The sequence below is a fragment of the Vanacampus margaritifer genome, chromosome 3 (assembly GCF_051991255.1).
Source record: "Vanacampus margaritifer isolate UIUO_Vmar chromosome 3, RoL_Vmar_1.0, whole genome shotgun sequence".
Lineage (NCBI taxonomy): Eukaryota > Metazoa > Chordata > Actinopteri > Syngnathiformes > Syngnathidae > Vanacampus > Vanacampus margaritifer.
Genome location: NC_135434.1, coordinates 14583143 through 14599792, shown reverse-complemented (window position 1 = coordinate 14599792; position 16650 = coordinate 14583143). Strand labels below are relative to the sequence as shown.

At 39.2% G+C, this 16650-nt stretch overlaps 1 protein-coding gene across 1 annotated transcript; it reads right to left on the bottom strand.

Annotated features, from left to right (window-relative positions):
* Positions 1-328: 328 nt before the first annotated feature.
* On the bottom strand, positions 329-16026 carry thbs4a (thrombospondin 4a). The gene is made up of 23 exons (XM_077561231.1): positions 15865-16026; positions 12538-12735; positions 12213-12448; positions 12033-12135; positions 10262-10353; positions 9638-9689; positions 8689-8879; positions 8483-8620; positions 7489-7572; positions 7243-7395; positions 7046-7150; positions 6774-6881; positions 6254-6413; positions 4196-4314; positions 4068-4120; positions 3306-3390; positions 1701-1797; positions 1444-1622; positions 1292-1340; positions 1027-1223; positions 794-966; positions 586-725; positions 329-501 (listed from the first exon to the last, which is right to left on the bottom strand). Exons 1-23 carry the CDS (start codon positions 15944-15946, stop codon positions 452-454), a joined length of 2844 nt encoding a protein of 947 aa, XP_077417357.1. The 5' UTR covers positions 15947-16026; the 3' UTR covers positions 329-451.
* Positions 16027-16650: the final 624 nt, after the last annotated feature.

Genomic DNA, 16650 nt, shown 5'->3' with positions numbered 1-16650 from the left:
AGGATTAAAAACACACAAATGAATCTGCAAAATTCATCCTATTCAAGTCCTTCCCTTCCTTCCTCGACTGAATATTGTACACAAATGCTGTGGAACTTTCAAGTCAAACAATGGCTGGATGACATCCAAGACTATAGATAGATAATGAACGACTTAAGAATGTGGTCCCAAGTTCTGTCCCCTGAAGTGGCATAAAGTGAATCAAGGTCACTTAAAGCCTCAATCGTAAATGGTCAGTTAAGTGCCATTATTAATTAGCATGATTTTTACACAATTCGACTTGTTCCAGCCAATGACTAACTTCCTCATGAACAATGTCTTGGAAGGCTGAAGTTATGTTCTTAGTTTATTAAATCGTCATTTACATCATATAATGTTCAGTTGATAAGCACTGCGCTGGATAGTTTGTGTAAAAAGTATGCACTAGCCCCTAGTGATTTTATCTCAGCCCTCAGTTGATGTTTTGGGCACTGAAGTGCTCATAGTCATCAGGGATGGTGTCTGCAGGAAAAGAGAGACATTTTTGTAAACGTGACAGTTTACTTGCACTTCCTGTGAGACTAACTGGACTAATCCAGCACCCACCGTTGCATCTGTACTTGAGATTGGACCAGATGATGTTTTCCTGCGAGAAGCAGAAGACACCCAGCCTGCCTCCTCTCATGCTGGTGTCAAGGATGACACCCGTGTCCGCCACCAGGTCCGAGCCCTCGAAGAAGCGAGCCCTAGTTTGCGAGATGGACATCAGCTAGTTTGTGCTGCGTTTGCGTTGAATAAATATGCGTATCTGTACCTGATGTATCCAACTTGAGGTCTATGCTGGAGAAACCAGCGGTAGGACACCTTGTCCTTCCAGCCCACATTCCTGGGATCTTTCCAAAGGAGACGAACTTGCTCGGGAGTATCTCCGGTGTGCCACAGGGAGTTCCTCAGATACTCACCAGGTCCTGTTTTGGACTTCACCGCCTGATGGCGAGGGACGCGCAGAAAATCAAATGGGAATGGATGAAGACAGCAAGCACGTACCTTCAGTTGTATTCCGGGCTCGGCCACGGCTCGGAAGGGCGCAGCCTGCCAGTACGTCTGCTCCGTCTGTTTCCACATGACCACGTAGAAGGAAGAGGAGTCCTGGTAACCGAAGATGAAGCCGGCGTAGTCGTCGTCTGTCACAGTGTTGACGTGGAACGTTCCCTCGAAATCCACGCCGCTGAATGCTGTGTAGCCTGCGCGGGACAGAAACAGCATTTTGTAGAGGATCACTCGGGCAGAAAAACACAAGAGGACTACTCACCTACAGCCAGGCCGGGGTCAGAGTTCATGGTCTGGACTATCTCCATCCCCTTCGTGCAAATAAATCGGAATTAACCCGTGATATTCTTCGCGCTTTTTTATTTATTTATTTTTTGACAGATAGTAGCAGAAGCGATGCTACCACGCGGTCACCTGGTTAAGAACCACCCAATTGGGATCAATCTGCGAGTCGCCTTCTGGATCCAGGACTATGGTTTGATAGGCTCTGAAATCCGTCAGGGTGACCTCAGCGTTCTCTGGACAGTGGTCGACGACGTCGATGACGTTGTCTTTGTCAAAATCGCCATGGCACGCGTCCCCCACGTTGTCGTCTGAAACACAAACACGCAAGCGCCACTTTGAACACACTCCAATAAGAGTGCGACTAAAATATTGATGCATTTACTCACTATCCGAATCCTTTTGGTCTGGGTTGGCTACCAATCGACAGTTGTCTTCATCGTCCTTGATGCCGTCGTTATCGTCATCGTCATCACATTCATCTCCCTGACAATATATGTGGATTTTAGAGTGAGACCTTTAAACACTTCTGGAAACTTTTTTTATTATTATTATTTTTGGGTTGCCATCTTGCCAAATTAAATTTTGAAACTTGGATCATATTCATTTTGAAATCATATTATTTGCACTTTTAGCCAATGCTTGAAAAATGAAGCTTCATGAAGCACTTGAAATATTTTTTGACTCCTCTAGATGGTGCGTTTGGTTTAAAGTGTTTCATGAAAGTTCGTTTTCCCATCTCTACTTTTAAGCTAAAAAGTAGTGAAGCTTCATTTTTAAACCAAGAGCACCACCTAGAGGTCTAAAAAAAATCACAAGTGCTTCATGAAGCTTCAATTTTTAAACTAATAGCACCATCTAGAGGTCTAAAAAAAGATCACAAGTGCTTCATGAAACTTCGTTTTCCCGTCACTACGTAAAAGTAGCGATGGGAAAACTAAGCTTGATGAAGCTTCATTTTTAAACCAAGAGCACCATCTAGAGTTCTAAAAAAATATCACAAGTGCTTCATAAAGCTTCATTTTTAAACCAAGAGCACCATCTAGAGGTCTAAAAAAAAATCACAAGTGCTTCATGAAACTTCGTTTTCCCATCGCTACTTTTACGTAGTGATGGGAAAACAAAGCTTAATGAAGCTTCATTTTTAAACCAAGAGCACCATCTAGAGTTCTAAAAAAAATTTTTTTTATCACAAGTGCTTCATGAAGCTTCATTTTTAAACCAAGAGCACCATCTAGAGTTCTAAAAAAAATATATCACAAGTGCTTCATGAAGCTTCATTTTCCCTTCACTACTTTTAGCTAGTGATAGGAAAACGAAGATTCATGAAGCTTCGTTTTCCCATCACAGTGGAGGGAAACCGAAGCTTTATGAAGCACTTTTTTTTTTTTAGACCTCTAGATGGTGCTCTTGGTTTACAAATGTAGTCGAAATGAAATTGATTTCCATTGCACTAGTCTTTATCTTTAAACCTAGATCGCCATCTAGAGGAGTCAAAAAACATTTCAAGTGCTTCATGAAGCTTCGTTTTCCCAGCACTAATTGTAGCCACAACTGAGGCACTGTCATCATCAGCTGGTTCCTGGTTAGATTAAATGGTGGTCTTAATCCAGACTTCTGTCAATATTTCATGAATAACATTCACATATTATAACATGCTGATGTACTCACACTCAAGTTAAACCACTACATTTACTTTCTCAGTCTTCTATGAATTTGTAAGCGTCGCTTTCTTGGACATTTTTCTAGGGCGGTGAAGCCTGATTTTATGGGGGCGGCCATCTTGGAAGTGTTAGTTGGCACTGATGAATCAGGAACTGAGCGCGATAAAGGATTGCCTCCTATGTCTCAAAATTGGAACTACACCTTCATTTAGACCCACATTCATCGAAAGATGCCTTTTCTTTAGTCATTGTCGCACAAAAAAAAAATGAGTTAGCATATCTGGTTCTCTTGAATAAGATTCAAATGAAGACAAATGACTAGTTTGCCACCATGCCATCCTTGTCTGTGTCCAACTGAGACGAGTTGATGACATTGGGACAGTTGTCTTTGGTGTTCTGATGGCCGTCTCCGTCACTGCGAAAGAGGAGGAAGTTCAGGAGTGCACATTTAGAGGGGATATAGGAATTTAGTGGACAGAACATATAAGTTGAAAACAAACAAATGTATAGTTATAAAATGCACACAATTTGGAGCTATACAAAAAAAAAAAAAAAAAAAACACTGTATTTGTAAACACAAATTCTCATTCATTGTCATGTAAACTTACAAAGTTTCCAGATATGTAATTAAAAAATTTCAGCCCTAAAATGTGATTATTGAGTTTTATGTATTATTGTAGTTTCACCTCCAATTATCTGGCAACGCTTAGAGTTAAAGTGGGAACATTATTCCTACTCTTCAACAATACAATATATTCTAGAGCTCTAAATAAAGAGTTCATAAAAATGCTATTGTCCTTGAAGTTACCAAGATCAACGGTGCCAAAGATTTTATTCTCTCAAAAAAGTCCAAAAAGATCAGATATACTCTATGACAAATTTTTAAAATGTAAAAAAAAACAAAGAACCAAACAAAAGAAAATAGCTTATCGTTAGCATTATAATTAATATCTCTCATAAAACACACTTTCTTATGCAATCTCCAGCCAGACAGATATCCATTCAAAGCATTAATATTTACTTCATTACATAATTTGGCCTAATCTTTGCGTGTAACTGAACCAATTAAAGACCCGATGGATGAGTGCCTACGTGTCAATGTTGTCATCACATGTATCTCCTACCAGGTCATCGTCCGAGTCTGACTGCGACCGGGAAAAAGAAAAAGGCTTGTAAGCGTTTCAGGTAAATGTTGAAGTGAAGGTTGTTTGGTTAGTTACCTGGTTAGGATTAGCCATGTCAGGACAGCTGTCACAAGCATCTCCCACGCCGTCACTATCTTTGTCGCTTTGGTCCGGGTTAGCCACATGCGGGCAATTGTCCACATTATTCTTCAAATCTGACAAACAAACAAACATTTTTATTTTATTTGACGGTGGCTGAGGAGTGTGTGAAAGTGCGGAATGAATCATAAACAGTCCTAAACTCTACCCAGACAAGTAGCTGGCCAAATGGCCGTGTGTTTTTAAAACAAAGGTCAAATATTTTCCAGAGCTCCTCAATGCTTGGCAGACGCCTGGATGGAAAATATTTTCGGGGACGAGAAAGTCGTGACCAAACATTATTCAAATCAAAACAACATCAGATCTAAGGATTAGAAGGTTGAGGAATGTTGCTAATGAGTACACACACACTCACACGCACGCACACATGCACATACTCACCCACATACAAAATTTTAAAAAAAAATGTAAAAAAAAAAAAATGTAAAAAAAAATTTTTTTTTTAATTAAAAAATAAAAATAAAAATAAAAATAAAAATAAAAATAAAAATAAAAATAAAAATAAAAATAAAAATAAAAATAAAAATAAAAATAAAAATAAAAATAAAAATAAAAATAAAAATAAAAATAAAAATAAAAATAAAAATAGAGCAATGATGATGATGTCAAATCGGTAAAATTTCTCTTGGGAAAAAAAAAAAAGATATATATTTTTTAAATAAGTAAGGTTGAGGAATGTTGAACACAATATGTCCGGGAAACAACGGTACGCACGAGGAGTTGAAGTCTCCAGTGGAAAACATGAGGAAAATGGGCATTTAAGGGAAAACTCCTGCAATTACACTCGGAACATTTCACACTGTTTTCATCAGAACTGGTGACGCATTAACTATCATTAACTTGAATGTACCGAAAATGTCCTAACAAGCGGAGGTGGGAATTGTAAACCGGCAGAGAAACGAGCGGGAGGATGTTGAAGAGATAACACATTGTCAGGTGAGGGCGAGAACAGGATGAAGAGTGCGAGTCACGTCTATCCTCACCTGACATACTTGTTTTTCTACTTTAGCATATTTAGCTAGGTATGCTAACCGTTGAAGGCTTTATTTGATTACTTTATTATGATGTGTAACCTTTTGCGTGTTCAAATAAATCAGAATTGAGATCTAATGAAAAAGTTTCCTTTGCAAGGATTTATTAAGAGCTCTTAAGACACAGGAAAAAAAGCTTACATTCGAAAGGTGATGTTAAGCTTCCAGTGTGTCGAATATGAAAAGTCGCAGTGTCTTTATACTAGTAGAAAAGGTTCTCTCCGCCTCTTACATTTGACAAAGAGATAGTGTTTAAAATAAGCAGGCACAAGATACTGACATGTCCATCTCAGCTCCCCACCAGCTTTGGCGAAATGATGTAGACAGGCTTTGACCTTGGACCTTCAGTTTTTACGACCAAATGACTAATAACATGAGACTTTGACAACTTTTAAAACATACACATTCTTATCTCAAGAGATGGTGGGGAGTTAGAAGTTCAAATGTAGCTCACAAAATCATTATCACAGTATTATTCATTTAACCACACATAGTTATATCACATATATATACAGTAAAAATATAAATTGAAAATGTTAAATGTCAACACCGTCCTCTTGAATATGGTTATTTTTCTTCTTCTAAGAGTAGGCATTAAAAACAGGACGGTGGTGATTTAGTTAACACAAAAGTGTCTTTCAATACCTCAAATGGACATTTGGCTCTTTTAAATGTCATTTGATGCAATAAAAACAGTAATAACCCACTTAGCCAAACATCCAAACTTTGACTTTAACCACTGCATGACATTTACAAAAATAACACCCTGTAATTACAGCCACTTATTACGGAAATTTGACTTCTTAGTGCATATAAACAAAGTTGGGTTTCTGAAGTGCTTTCCCACCCATCAACTGTGAAATGACACCACAAAGTAAACCTTTTGTTCGCTGCCTATTTCCGAAAACGTGTTTGTGACCGAGCCCTTCCGACATTTCGCGTGAAGTGATGTTGACAAACTTACCATCGCCGTCCATGTCGTCATCACACTCATCTCCCAGCCCATCTTGGTCTGTATCTTTCTGGGATGGATTTTCCACCGTTCTGCAGTTGTCACAGGCGTCGCCATGGAGATCCTTATCGCTGTTCTTCTGGTCCACATTAGGAACCAGCCAGCAATTATCCTGGGATGTTCAAACACACTGTTACATTATTGCCTCAGAGTTGGAAATATTTTGTCGCCGTCCTGTGAAAAACACTTTTTTTTGTGTGTGTGTAAATTCATTCAGTTTCATCCCATAAACGCTAAAATGTAACAAAAAAAATGGGACGAATAAAGTTATTCACAGAATAGTGACTGCATGTAGGAATCTATTAGCTACGTCTATGTTTATTTATTTATTTATTTTTTCCCGGAGAGCTCAGTATTGTTCATTCGGTAATTTTACCAATTTGACATGTCATCATCATTGCTCTCTCTTTTTTTTTTTTGGGATGTGGGTGAGTACGTGAATGGGCGTGTGTGTGTGCGTGTATTCATTCACGTCTATGTTAATGAGGCCGTCGCTGTCTGCGTCGTCATCACAGGCGTCGCCCATCCCGTCTCTGTCGGCATCTTCCTGGCCAGAATTTGGAACAAACATACAGTTGTCCTGGAAACAACATTGAAAAGATAATTATTTTTTTGTCATCTTTATATAATTGATTACATACACTAGGTAGGTAGAAAGTGGGTGGGAGGGGCTAGGGAGGTAAGAAGGTTGGGTTCAAAGGTACATATTAGGAAGGTAAAGAGTAAGAGAGATTTATGCGTAACCTTATTACAGTTGTTTTCTGGGCAGTCAAGATTAATGTCAGGATATGCATCAATATCGGTGTCCTTTCCACACTTATAGCCATTGCCGGCCCAACCCACACCACACTAACACACAAAAAAGGCACAAAAACAGCACAATACCATCTCACAACAATAATTCAGGGGCGTGGTCAGGGAGGTCATTTTGTTGATCTCACCACACAGCTAATACTGCCGTCTCTCTGCACGACACATTCGCCGTTGGCGTCGCATGGGTTGGGCTGCCCGTTGGGACAGAGTCTGGTGCCCCGGCAGCCGCTTGCCTGGTCACCCGTGAAGCCATTTTTACAGTCTCCGCAGCGGAAGGAGCCCTGGAGTGGACCGGCGCGCGGTCACCAGGCGGGTGGTTTCAAAAGGAGCTTTTGCGAATGGCTCTGCGGTTTGATCTTATTTGATGGTCTTACTATGGTGTTGTGGCAGTGGGAGTTGGCAGTGCAGCCTCCGAGGTCAGGTGGACTCAGCTGGCACTCGTCTATATCCTCACACACCTTGAAGAAACATGAATGACAAAAAAATATTTATGTTTATGTTCTTTGCAGCCCCGCTAGTATAAATACGGTATATGAGTTAAGCAGTCAAATCTAGCAGTTTTTATCAATATCAGAAGGCGGCCATTTTGCCACTCAGGTCTCAGGTAACAACCAATCATAGCTCAGCTTCAGGAAACAGGTGAGCTGTGATTGGCCGTAGCCAGAGCACCGAGCAACCGTGATGTCATCGTCAGTCAACAGCATGTGGCAAAATGGCCGCCCCCCTGAGATGGCTAAAAACGGCTGGATTTTGCGGCATAACTCATATTCCACAAATGTAATATTCATCAGAATGTCATGTTTAGACTAGCGAGGTCACATATAACATGTTATTGTCAAGAAATGTTTAAGGTTGACTTACCCTTTAACTCTGATTTCATATTTACCTGCGACTAGAAAGCGAGGTGTGAAGTCTGCAGAAACGCTTTCACTTTTATGTCATTTTTCAGATTAGATAGTAATTTATGAAATGCGGTACATTGTTGTTGTTTTTTTTTGCTAGCTCAAGTCACAAAATATTTGCCTTGAATCATTTGTGAGGCCGACAACATCAAACAAATTGACAAAGGCCATTGGCGGCCATCTTGCTTCTTCAAATCTTTGCACCATTGTTTATGGTTAATGGTTCTCCATGTTTGTTTTTTTATATCTAGTCTCCAAGATTTCAACTGTTGACTTTACCTCTCTCTAAGTACTGTATGTTTTTTTATGTTAAAAAAGTAGCGAGTCGTTTTTAGCAAAGTAAGGAATCAATGTCTGTTAAATGTCAGTAATTGGAAAGATCAGTACTCTAGTAAAGTCACATGTAAATAAATACAATAACACAAAGTATTTGTAATTACTTCCCAACACTGAAAAAGACCAAAACCTGTTTGTTATCTTGAGCATACGATACTCCAACTCCGGTTAATTCTGGTCCAGTATATCCCGAAGGACATTTGTCACATCGGAACCCAGGCGCGGTGTTCTCGCACTTTACGCCAGGAAAACATGGATTGAACTGGCACTAAAACACAACATAACAACTAATTAGTGTCATGTTGTTTTTTTGCCAATTTGAGCTCAGATCAGTACCTCGTCTATGTCATTGCAGTGAACCCCATCCCCCGTATATCCGTCAGGACAGGGAGCGCACTGGAAGCCTCCCGTTGAAGAGGGAATGCACATGTCCTGTCGGAAACACGTTCCAGGTGGACACGGAGAGGGCATTTCGTACTGGCCTGGACCTGGATGTGGTCCTGGGTTGGTTGGCCTTCCATCGGGACCTGCACACAATATTTGGCCAAAAGCATTGAATGGTGTTGAGGACATTTTTTTCCACATCAAACGCAAAGGATGCCTTTGTTGACCTTTCTATGTCGGACAAAATAGTAGGGGTGGGAATCTTTGAATGTCTCATGATTCCATTTGATTCCGATTTTGGGTTGTGCGATTCGATTAAGAATCGATTTTCGATTGGGGACGATTTTTGCTTCAAAATAATTTGATTGACAATGATTTTTGCTTAAATTTAAAGATGTTCAAGGAATTGTAATGATCTACTCCAGTCTGACTTGCTAATGCTAATTAATGCTCTTCTCATGGCACTTTTATCACTCAAAAGAACGGCTCTACGCTGCAAAAAAACAATTTTTATTGGAATAACTTGATGGTGACTTTTTCCTTCTACTCTCTAATGTGGCTACAATTTAACAGTGTATCAGATCGCGTGGAACCACACTGCCCCTAAGTGGCCAAATCAGGTACAACATGAACCGAGCTCCCAATAAAGGCACACACAAACAAAGAGAAGACAGTATAAAATAATTGAAATAAAATCGATTTGGGGGCATTTAAAATCGATTCTGAATCGTACTAAATGAGAATCGCGATTCTTATGAGAATCGATTTTTGGGGCACACCCCTACAAAAAAGGTCCTTCCTCAACTGATGAAGGCATAATATTGTGCTTTTTTTTTTTTTTAAGGAAGGAACTAATTCAAAGAGTGGGGGAAAGTTCAGTCAGTGTTTCCCGTTCACTTACCACAAGGAAGACACTCTGTGATGGTGTTCCTCAGAAAGTTGGTCTCTTTTATCTTGGACGAAAATATAGGAAAAACTCAAATTAATCTACATTTATGCATCAACTATTTCTGTCTTTAGAATAAGTCATATAGAATAAGTAAATGAAATAAGAATTCAGGCCATTGCCTGATATAATAAATAAAATATCTGATTTGAGCTTTTTTCTTTTTTTTGTTGTTGTAAAGATTCCCGTCACTGATTTCACATTCCCCTGAAAACAAAACAGTTCCAGAAACCCAGCAGGTCACTTTTTACGAGAAGTTGATTTTATTGCAAAAGCAATCTCGCCCAAAAATAAAAGCACATTAAGCATAATTGCAACTCAGGCTCCATTCGTCACCTTTTACCAGTAAGTCTCAGTAGGCTACATTAATAGTCTTACATATAATTGTATTGTAAGCACAACTTGATTGCTTGTGCATATCAAAACATTGCCTTGTGAATAATTCTTGTGCCAACATCTACCTATCATCATGTCCTGTGTTTCACATCTGACTGGATACGCGACATGCGACAAAGCCGAAAATGTTTTTAACAAATGATACAAGATTTTCTTGACCAGACAGAATCACAAACAAGTTACCTGCTGATTCAGCATCTCCTTCATCTCAGCCAGCATGCTCCTTAATTCCTGCATCGTGGTCTGCTCCTGAACGCCTCTGCCCGCCTGGAAACCTGAGAAATGGAAAGATTAGGGATTATGTTGCATTTTGCTGTGCTGTAAGAACATAAGAATCGCCTGAATGTTAAATTGACTTATTCATGACACTGAACAAAAAGTCAGCTGCATATTATATTTCTTTGGGTGATCATCTAGTACAGTGGTTTTCAACCCCGGTCCTCGAGTACGCCTATTCAGCCTGTTTTCCATGTCTCCCACAGCCAACACAGGTGTTTCAAACGATCAGCTAATCAGGGCCTGATAACGATCCTCAGCTGTGTTGGCGGAAGGAGTCTAGTACATTTGAGATAAGCATTCATAGATAACATACAATATGTTTTACATTTAGAGGAGTGATTCAAAGTGCTCTTTCCGAGTTATTTCCTTAGTAACTATCCTGTTGTTTACAATTAAAACGTAACATTTTCCATTGAGCTTTGATTGAGCGCCACAAACTCAGCTTGGCAACGAGTGGCTGCGCAAACCAGTGACGTGAATTTCCGGCTAATATACTTGCTGTTGCCTCCTGAGGTCATGGGGGGTGGACCAGATTTTATTTAAGATATAGCTTAGCATTCTCTTGAAAGTTATGTTGCAGTTAGCTAAGATGCTATATACCGCTTTCAATCTGTTATTGTTGCTGTTGTAAACAGGCACAACAGTACTGTACTTCCAAACGCACACATTATTTCAATGCTAACAAACAAGCATTCACACCTAAAGACAATTTAGAGTCTTCAGTATTTATTTATTTTTTTAATGGCGGAGGATGTTGGAACAAACTCCACACGGGAAGGCCAGTCTGTTTGGTACTCATGCTCATAGATATAAACACTAGATGTCTCATGACGTAATTGGCAACGTCACCATTGGTCGGCCATTTTAGGACAGGTGACTGCTCTGGTTCGCTCTGCTGTAGTCGGTGGCAAGTTGGATCATTTGTTCATTTAAATACTCGTAACTCGCTGAATTCTTGACGGATTTAACTCATTCACTGCCATTTGACGGCTATAGACGTCAAAAAATGAATGTGAACAATTTCTATTGGTTTAACATTTTTTTCATTTCATTTCTTTTTTTATGAAAACCTAGAAAAAAATGTATTGTACATTTATAACGGATATAAAAATTTGTGATAAATCGTGAGTCAACTATTGATGTCATGCGATTAATTATGATTACAAATTTTAATTGTCTGACTAATTTTTTATATTTTTTTAGGGGCGTCAGGTTTTCATACTCTTGTTAACAAAAGTGGGGATTTTTTTTTTTTTAACTAATAGAAATAGTTCAAATGAATTTTTGACGTCTATAATCGTGAATGGCAGTGAATGGGTTAAAAATGGATTGGTTTATTACAAACCTTATTAACATGGCCTATGTTCCACACTGAATTTTTAAATTATTGCCATTTATATATTTAAAATGCAGAATAGTAGTTTGTGTCATGTCTTGTGTCATATGTTTAACAACAAAAATTTGGGAGATTTGAGGTTAGGTTAACTGTAATGTTATGAGTGATCGAGCAGGCCTGTCCCAAGATAGCTGTCCTGTGCTCGGGTTTCTTCCCATTGGCTCACAGTGCGGATGAGACATCTTCCTGTGTTTATAATCTGACCACCACAACACCACGCTGCCCGCACACGCCATTAAATCTAAACTTCAAAAGATTAGCATGTCATTGTTCTCTCACTCAGCAGCTTCAGAGGTTCTTCCTGATCCCGGCTGCAGTCCTGCAGTGTTGCCACGTTCTCTATGGTGTCATCAAGCACCAGTTTCATGTCCGTCATGCCACCCTTCATCGAAAATTCGAAACAAAGACGAGTAAATGACCGCATATCATGCACTTCATGTAAATGTTCATTCCTTGTACCTGCAGCGTCCTGAGTGCGACTGAGTTCGGACCGCGAGGGATGGAGCCAAAGGCAGCTGGCAGCTCATCCAGAGTGTGCACCAGCCTGCAGTCCACATAAATGTTGAGGCGAGGGGGGCCACGTTGCAGACCGCTGGCATGCAGCAGCACGTGGTGGTCGTTGCCGTCGGCCAGGGAACCGTGGTTAAAACTGGTGGTGCCATATCTGCCGTCAGTCTTCTGGTAGCGCAAAATGACTTGAGATGGAGAGGATAGTTGAAAGAGAGCATCACTGTCACGACCTGCTGGATCGAAGTCATCACGTGATTCAGTCGTCCTCTCTCACCTTTGCTCAGTTTGGCCTGCACGTTGAGCTCCAGGTACTTGCTGTTGTCTTTGGGGTTAATGACGCTGTAAAGGGATGTGGGGGTCTTGTTTTGGAGTTTGAAAGAGGACAGCAGGAAGGCCTCGTCCCGCCCTTTATTCTTTAAGCTTCCTTGGAGCAAGTCCGGCAGGCAATCAGGCGACACCAGAAGGTCGTACACTGGCACAGGAGAGTCGACTTGTTGAAACTAATATAAGCGATACTTAGAAATGGCCAAAATAATCCAATTTCTGAGGTGGGTAGTAATGAGTTACATTTACTTTGTTTCATTTACTTGAGCAAAACAATGTAGGCCACTTCTAAGAGTAGTTTTACTACCCAATATTTTTTACTTATACTTGAGTAGATGTGTGAAGAAGTAACGCTACTCTTACTCTGCTACACTAGAGTCGTTAGCCGCCGCCCCATTAGATTTACCGTATTTTCACGCAAGCGTTCTGCTTGACTGTGGGAGCATTTCCGCGAACACTAGCGATGTGACGTTCACGAACGAATCGAGTCTTTTGAACGGCTCTTCAACGTGAAGAAGCGAGTCTTTAAAGAAACCACCCCCCCCCCACCCCGCTTTTGGAAGGAGCGTCATCTTCGCATATTAGCTTCAATTAACAATTAACTTTTAAGTAGGTCGTTAAGCTCTGAAACAAGAAAAAAAGAAAAAAAGAGGACACTGCTCATTGCGCATGCCTGCTTTAGCACCTTGGCAGAAGTTAGACCACAACAAGTTAAAAAATATATATATTTTTTTAATTCTATGATTTGAAGATGCCAGCATTTGCACATAATTTTATCTTTTTGTCTAACTGATGACATTGTTTTTTTTGTTTGTTTTTTTAAATACATAAATAAGTAAATAAAACTACCACTACATAAATCAGACTTCATGTTCAAGCAGTTACTCAGTACTTGAGTATTCTTTTCAGTGAATACTTTTTTTACTTTGAGTGCGTTTTTTGATGACTACTTTTTACTTCTACTTGAGTAATATTATTTTAACATAACGCTACTCATACTTGAGTAAAAATTCCGGGCTACTCTACCCACCTCTGCAGGTCAGTCTAATGGGTAATTAATTGTATGCCATACTCTACCCACAATGCATTTCCCCCTAAATTTTGGTTTACAAGAGAGATTTCTTTTTCTAAAGGAAGGTCTACATCCAAACGGTGATAGCTGCTAAATACTCTGGATTGGCTTTGCTGAGTCACTTTATGAAGGGTGACAGGGGTGTCCACGTGTGTGCAATGTGACTTACGTGAATGTGTTTGTAGCCTGCTGTCTTTTATAGAGTGACGGACTGGAGCTGCCGAAGCAGCGGCGCACACACTTTTTTCCACTGGAGCCAACACACACGTTTTGCATTGACGTGCGTGCTGCCATTTGCGCAACTCAAGAATAACATCAAGTGACGGGAAAATGATGTGGAAAAAATGGTGTGCTGTTTCCAGGCAAATCGGGTTTTTGCATATGTACTTTTTCAGATGTCAGGTAGAGCTGCTTTACTAATCAAGGCTCTCTTTTTGCATATTATTTCTCCAACCTCAAAAGCTCCTAAAAACAAGTAGAGTTTCATTCAATAGAACAGGCCTCCGTTAAGGCTAGACAATTCCTGGATTACTCTTATGAACCTCACAATGCTACCAAATGTGGAGTTCCACAATAGGGATGGTCACAACAACACGTCATTTGTTAATACATGAAATGGCCCCGGACTGGCCCCTTCGTACATTGAAGACCTCTTCCAGGAGTACACTCCAGCGCGCACACTGAGGTCTGAGGGCCAGTTCCACCTCATGTTGCCTAAGACGAGACTTAAAACTTAAAACTTAAATCTTCGAAGTGCTCCCACAGTGGAGTGTTTTAAGTCTCGTTTATTCCTTGGCTTTTAGTTGAGGTCCTCGGGGTCTTTTTGTGCTTTTATTTATTTATTGAGTTTATTTTATATATATATATATATATATATATATATATATATATATATATATATATATATAATTAGTTTTAAAATAATTTTATATATATTTATTTTCTATTTACTCGTTGCATTTTTGTATTTTATTGACTGCTTTTATATTTTTAGAATTAGTTTTACTAGATTTTATGTGTATCATAGTGTGCAGCACTTTGGAAATGTTTGTTTATAAACTGTGCTATAGAAATAAGTCAAGTCAATTCATCTTTATTTATGTAGAGCTTTCAAACAGCCTTAGCTGTCACATAGCGCTTTACAAAAACAAAGCAAAAAAAACAAACATAATATAATAAAGTGGATTGGATTAACTGATTTTTACGAATTGTGACAATTGTTTGGATTGAACAGATTCTCGAGTTTAGTACTTGGCTCCAAACAACAGAAGCACTGTTCAGTCACAACTCATAAACAAGAGTTTCTAAAATAGAATAAATGCCAAATTTTAAACCATACCATTCCATTGTTTACATGCTTCATATCATATACCATTATAATATAATTAGAAGTGTTAACATTTCAGAGTTAAATTTGTGGGAGTTAATTTTAACTCCTAAAGTGTAATTTTTATGTTTTCAGACTTAAATGGTTTCCAGAGTGGATTTTACTTCACATTGATCACCTCGAGTTAGATTAACTCTTCTGAGTGTTAGATTCCCACACTTGGCACCTGCACCTTACCAGTTTGAGAGAGACAAACCATCGCCATTTTCCGCCTCCTTCACATAAGAAACTGGTCAATAGCAACATGCTCGAAATGCTCTTTCAAAAGAAGTGTTTGAAGTTGATGGTCTTCAATACAAAGTTAGACTTGTTTGCAGTGAAAATGAATAATGACATTCCGCTGTTGTCAAACTAATGTCCTTTTTCCCCCACATTGAAGTTATTTACAAAGCCTGAGAGATGTGATGGCTGAGTGGACAGGTTTTATGGTACTGGGGAATGCGATTAAAACCCATTTAAGAAAAACTTTTAAGGAGTCAAACTAACACTAATTGAGAGAGAAAGTAGATGTGTCTGAGAAGAGTTACTTGCCTGTAGTTTTAATTGGACTCTTTTTAGTGAGTTCAAAATGTACTCTCTCCCAGTGTTAAATATTTAACAATTTTAAAAGTGTTCATTTAACTCTGGCGAGTGTAAAGCCATATAAACTCTGAAAAAGTGTTAAAATAATCTTGAGGTAGTAAATTCATTGGATTTTTTGTTGTGTCTTTTCCCCAAGGGCGGGCTACACTCTGAAGATTTAAAATGCAACACAACACAACCCTGTAGTCAATGTTGGTTTCAAATGTAGAATAGTCCGAGAGGCAGCCAGCACTCACCAATGCCTTGAGCTGTAGCAGTGATCAAAAGCTGATGCAGCACCAGAGACAGAGCCACGACTCCAGGCCACACACTCATCATTTCCAGTCAGAAGAGGATCCGCTCTCGGAACTGAAAAGTTTAGAATAGCCTATGCCGGACAAAGCCGAGCATCCAGATGTTGAGGCAAAAAACTCAGCAGAGGTGAGGTGGCTGTTGGGCCACAGACGCAGCTTAAAAAGCAGAGGGGAGTGTCTGTCCTCATGTGTTGCAAAAAAGTGGCGGCGACTATATGCACCAATAAAAAAAAGAAAGAAAGTAATGTTAAGATAAAGCAGGAACTAAATGGTTAATAGAGTTAATGGATTAGGGCTGCTTTATGAGTATATATTAGTATATACATATTAGTATATACTATATGGATATAGTTTTCCTATCATGTAATTTTTAAAAGAAAGTAGAAATTCTAAGCAAGGGACATGCAACAAATGACTTGGATTTTGTATGGAGCTTGGTTACAGATGTGTCTGTAATTCTCTGGCTCACTTTTATCATGTAAACCACACAAAAATGTAGGCCATCTTGCAGTTTTGCATGTGTGTATTTAAATACATAAATGATAAACAAAGGAAGTTTGAATTATTTATTTTTAATTTTGCAAACGTTATCATTGTGGCAGATTTCTCCCAACTGTGTGGTGGTATCTTAAAATATTTAAATGACCTAATTTTGTAATTGTTTTCCAAATTTGTGCCCAATAAATAATTCTCATGATCCAGTGAACATAAATTAATGTACAGTAGTTG

What these genes read in the sequence shown, in the direction of transcription:
- thbs4a (XM_077561231.1), bottom strand. Translation starts at nt 15,946, where the DNA reads ATGATGAGTGTGTGGCCTGGAGTCGTGGCTCTGTCTCTGGTGCTGCAT. An exon ending in TGCTACAGCTCAAGGCATTG is followed by an intron (nt 12,736 to 15,864) that starts GTGAGTGCTGGC and finishes CTCCTGTGCCAG; the next exon opens with TGTACGACCTTCTGGTGTCG. An exon ending in TGACGACATGGACGGCGATG is followed by an intron (nt 4,315 to 6,253) that starts GTAAGTTTGTCA and finishes TTTGTTTGTCAG; the next exon opens with ATTTGAAGAATAATGTGGAC.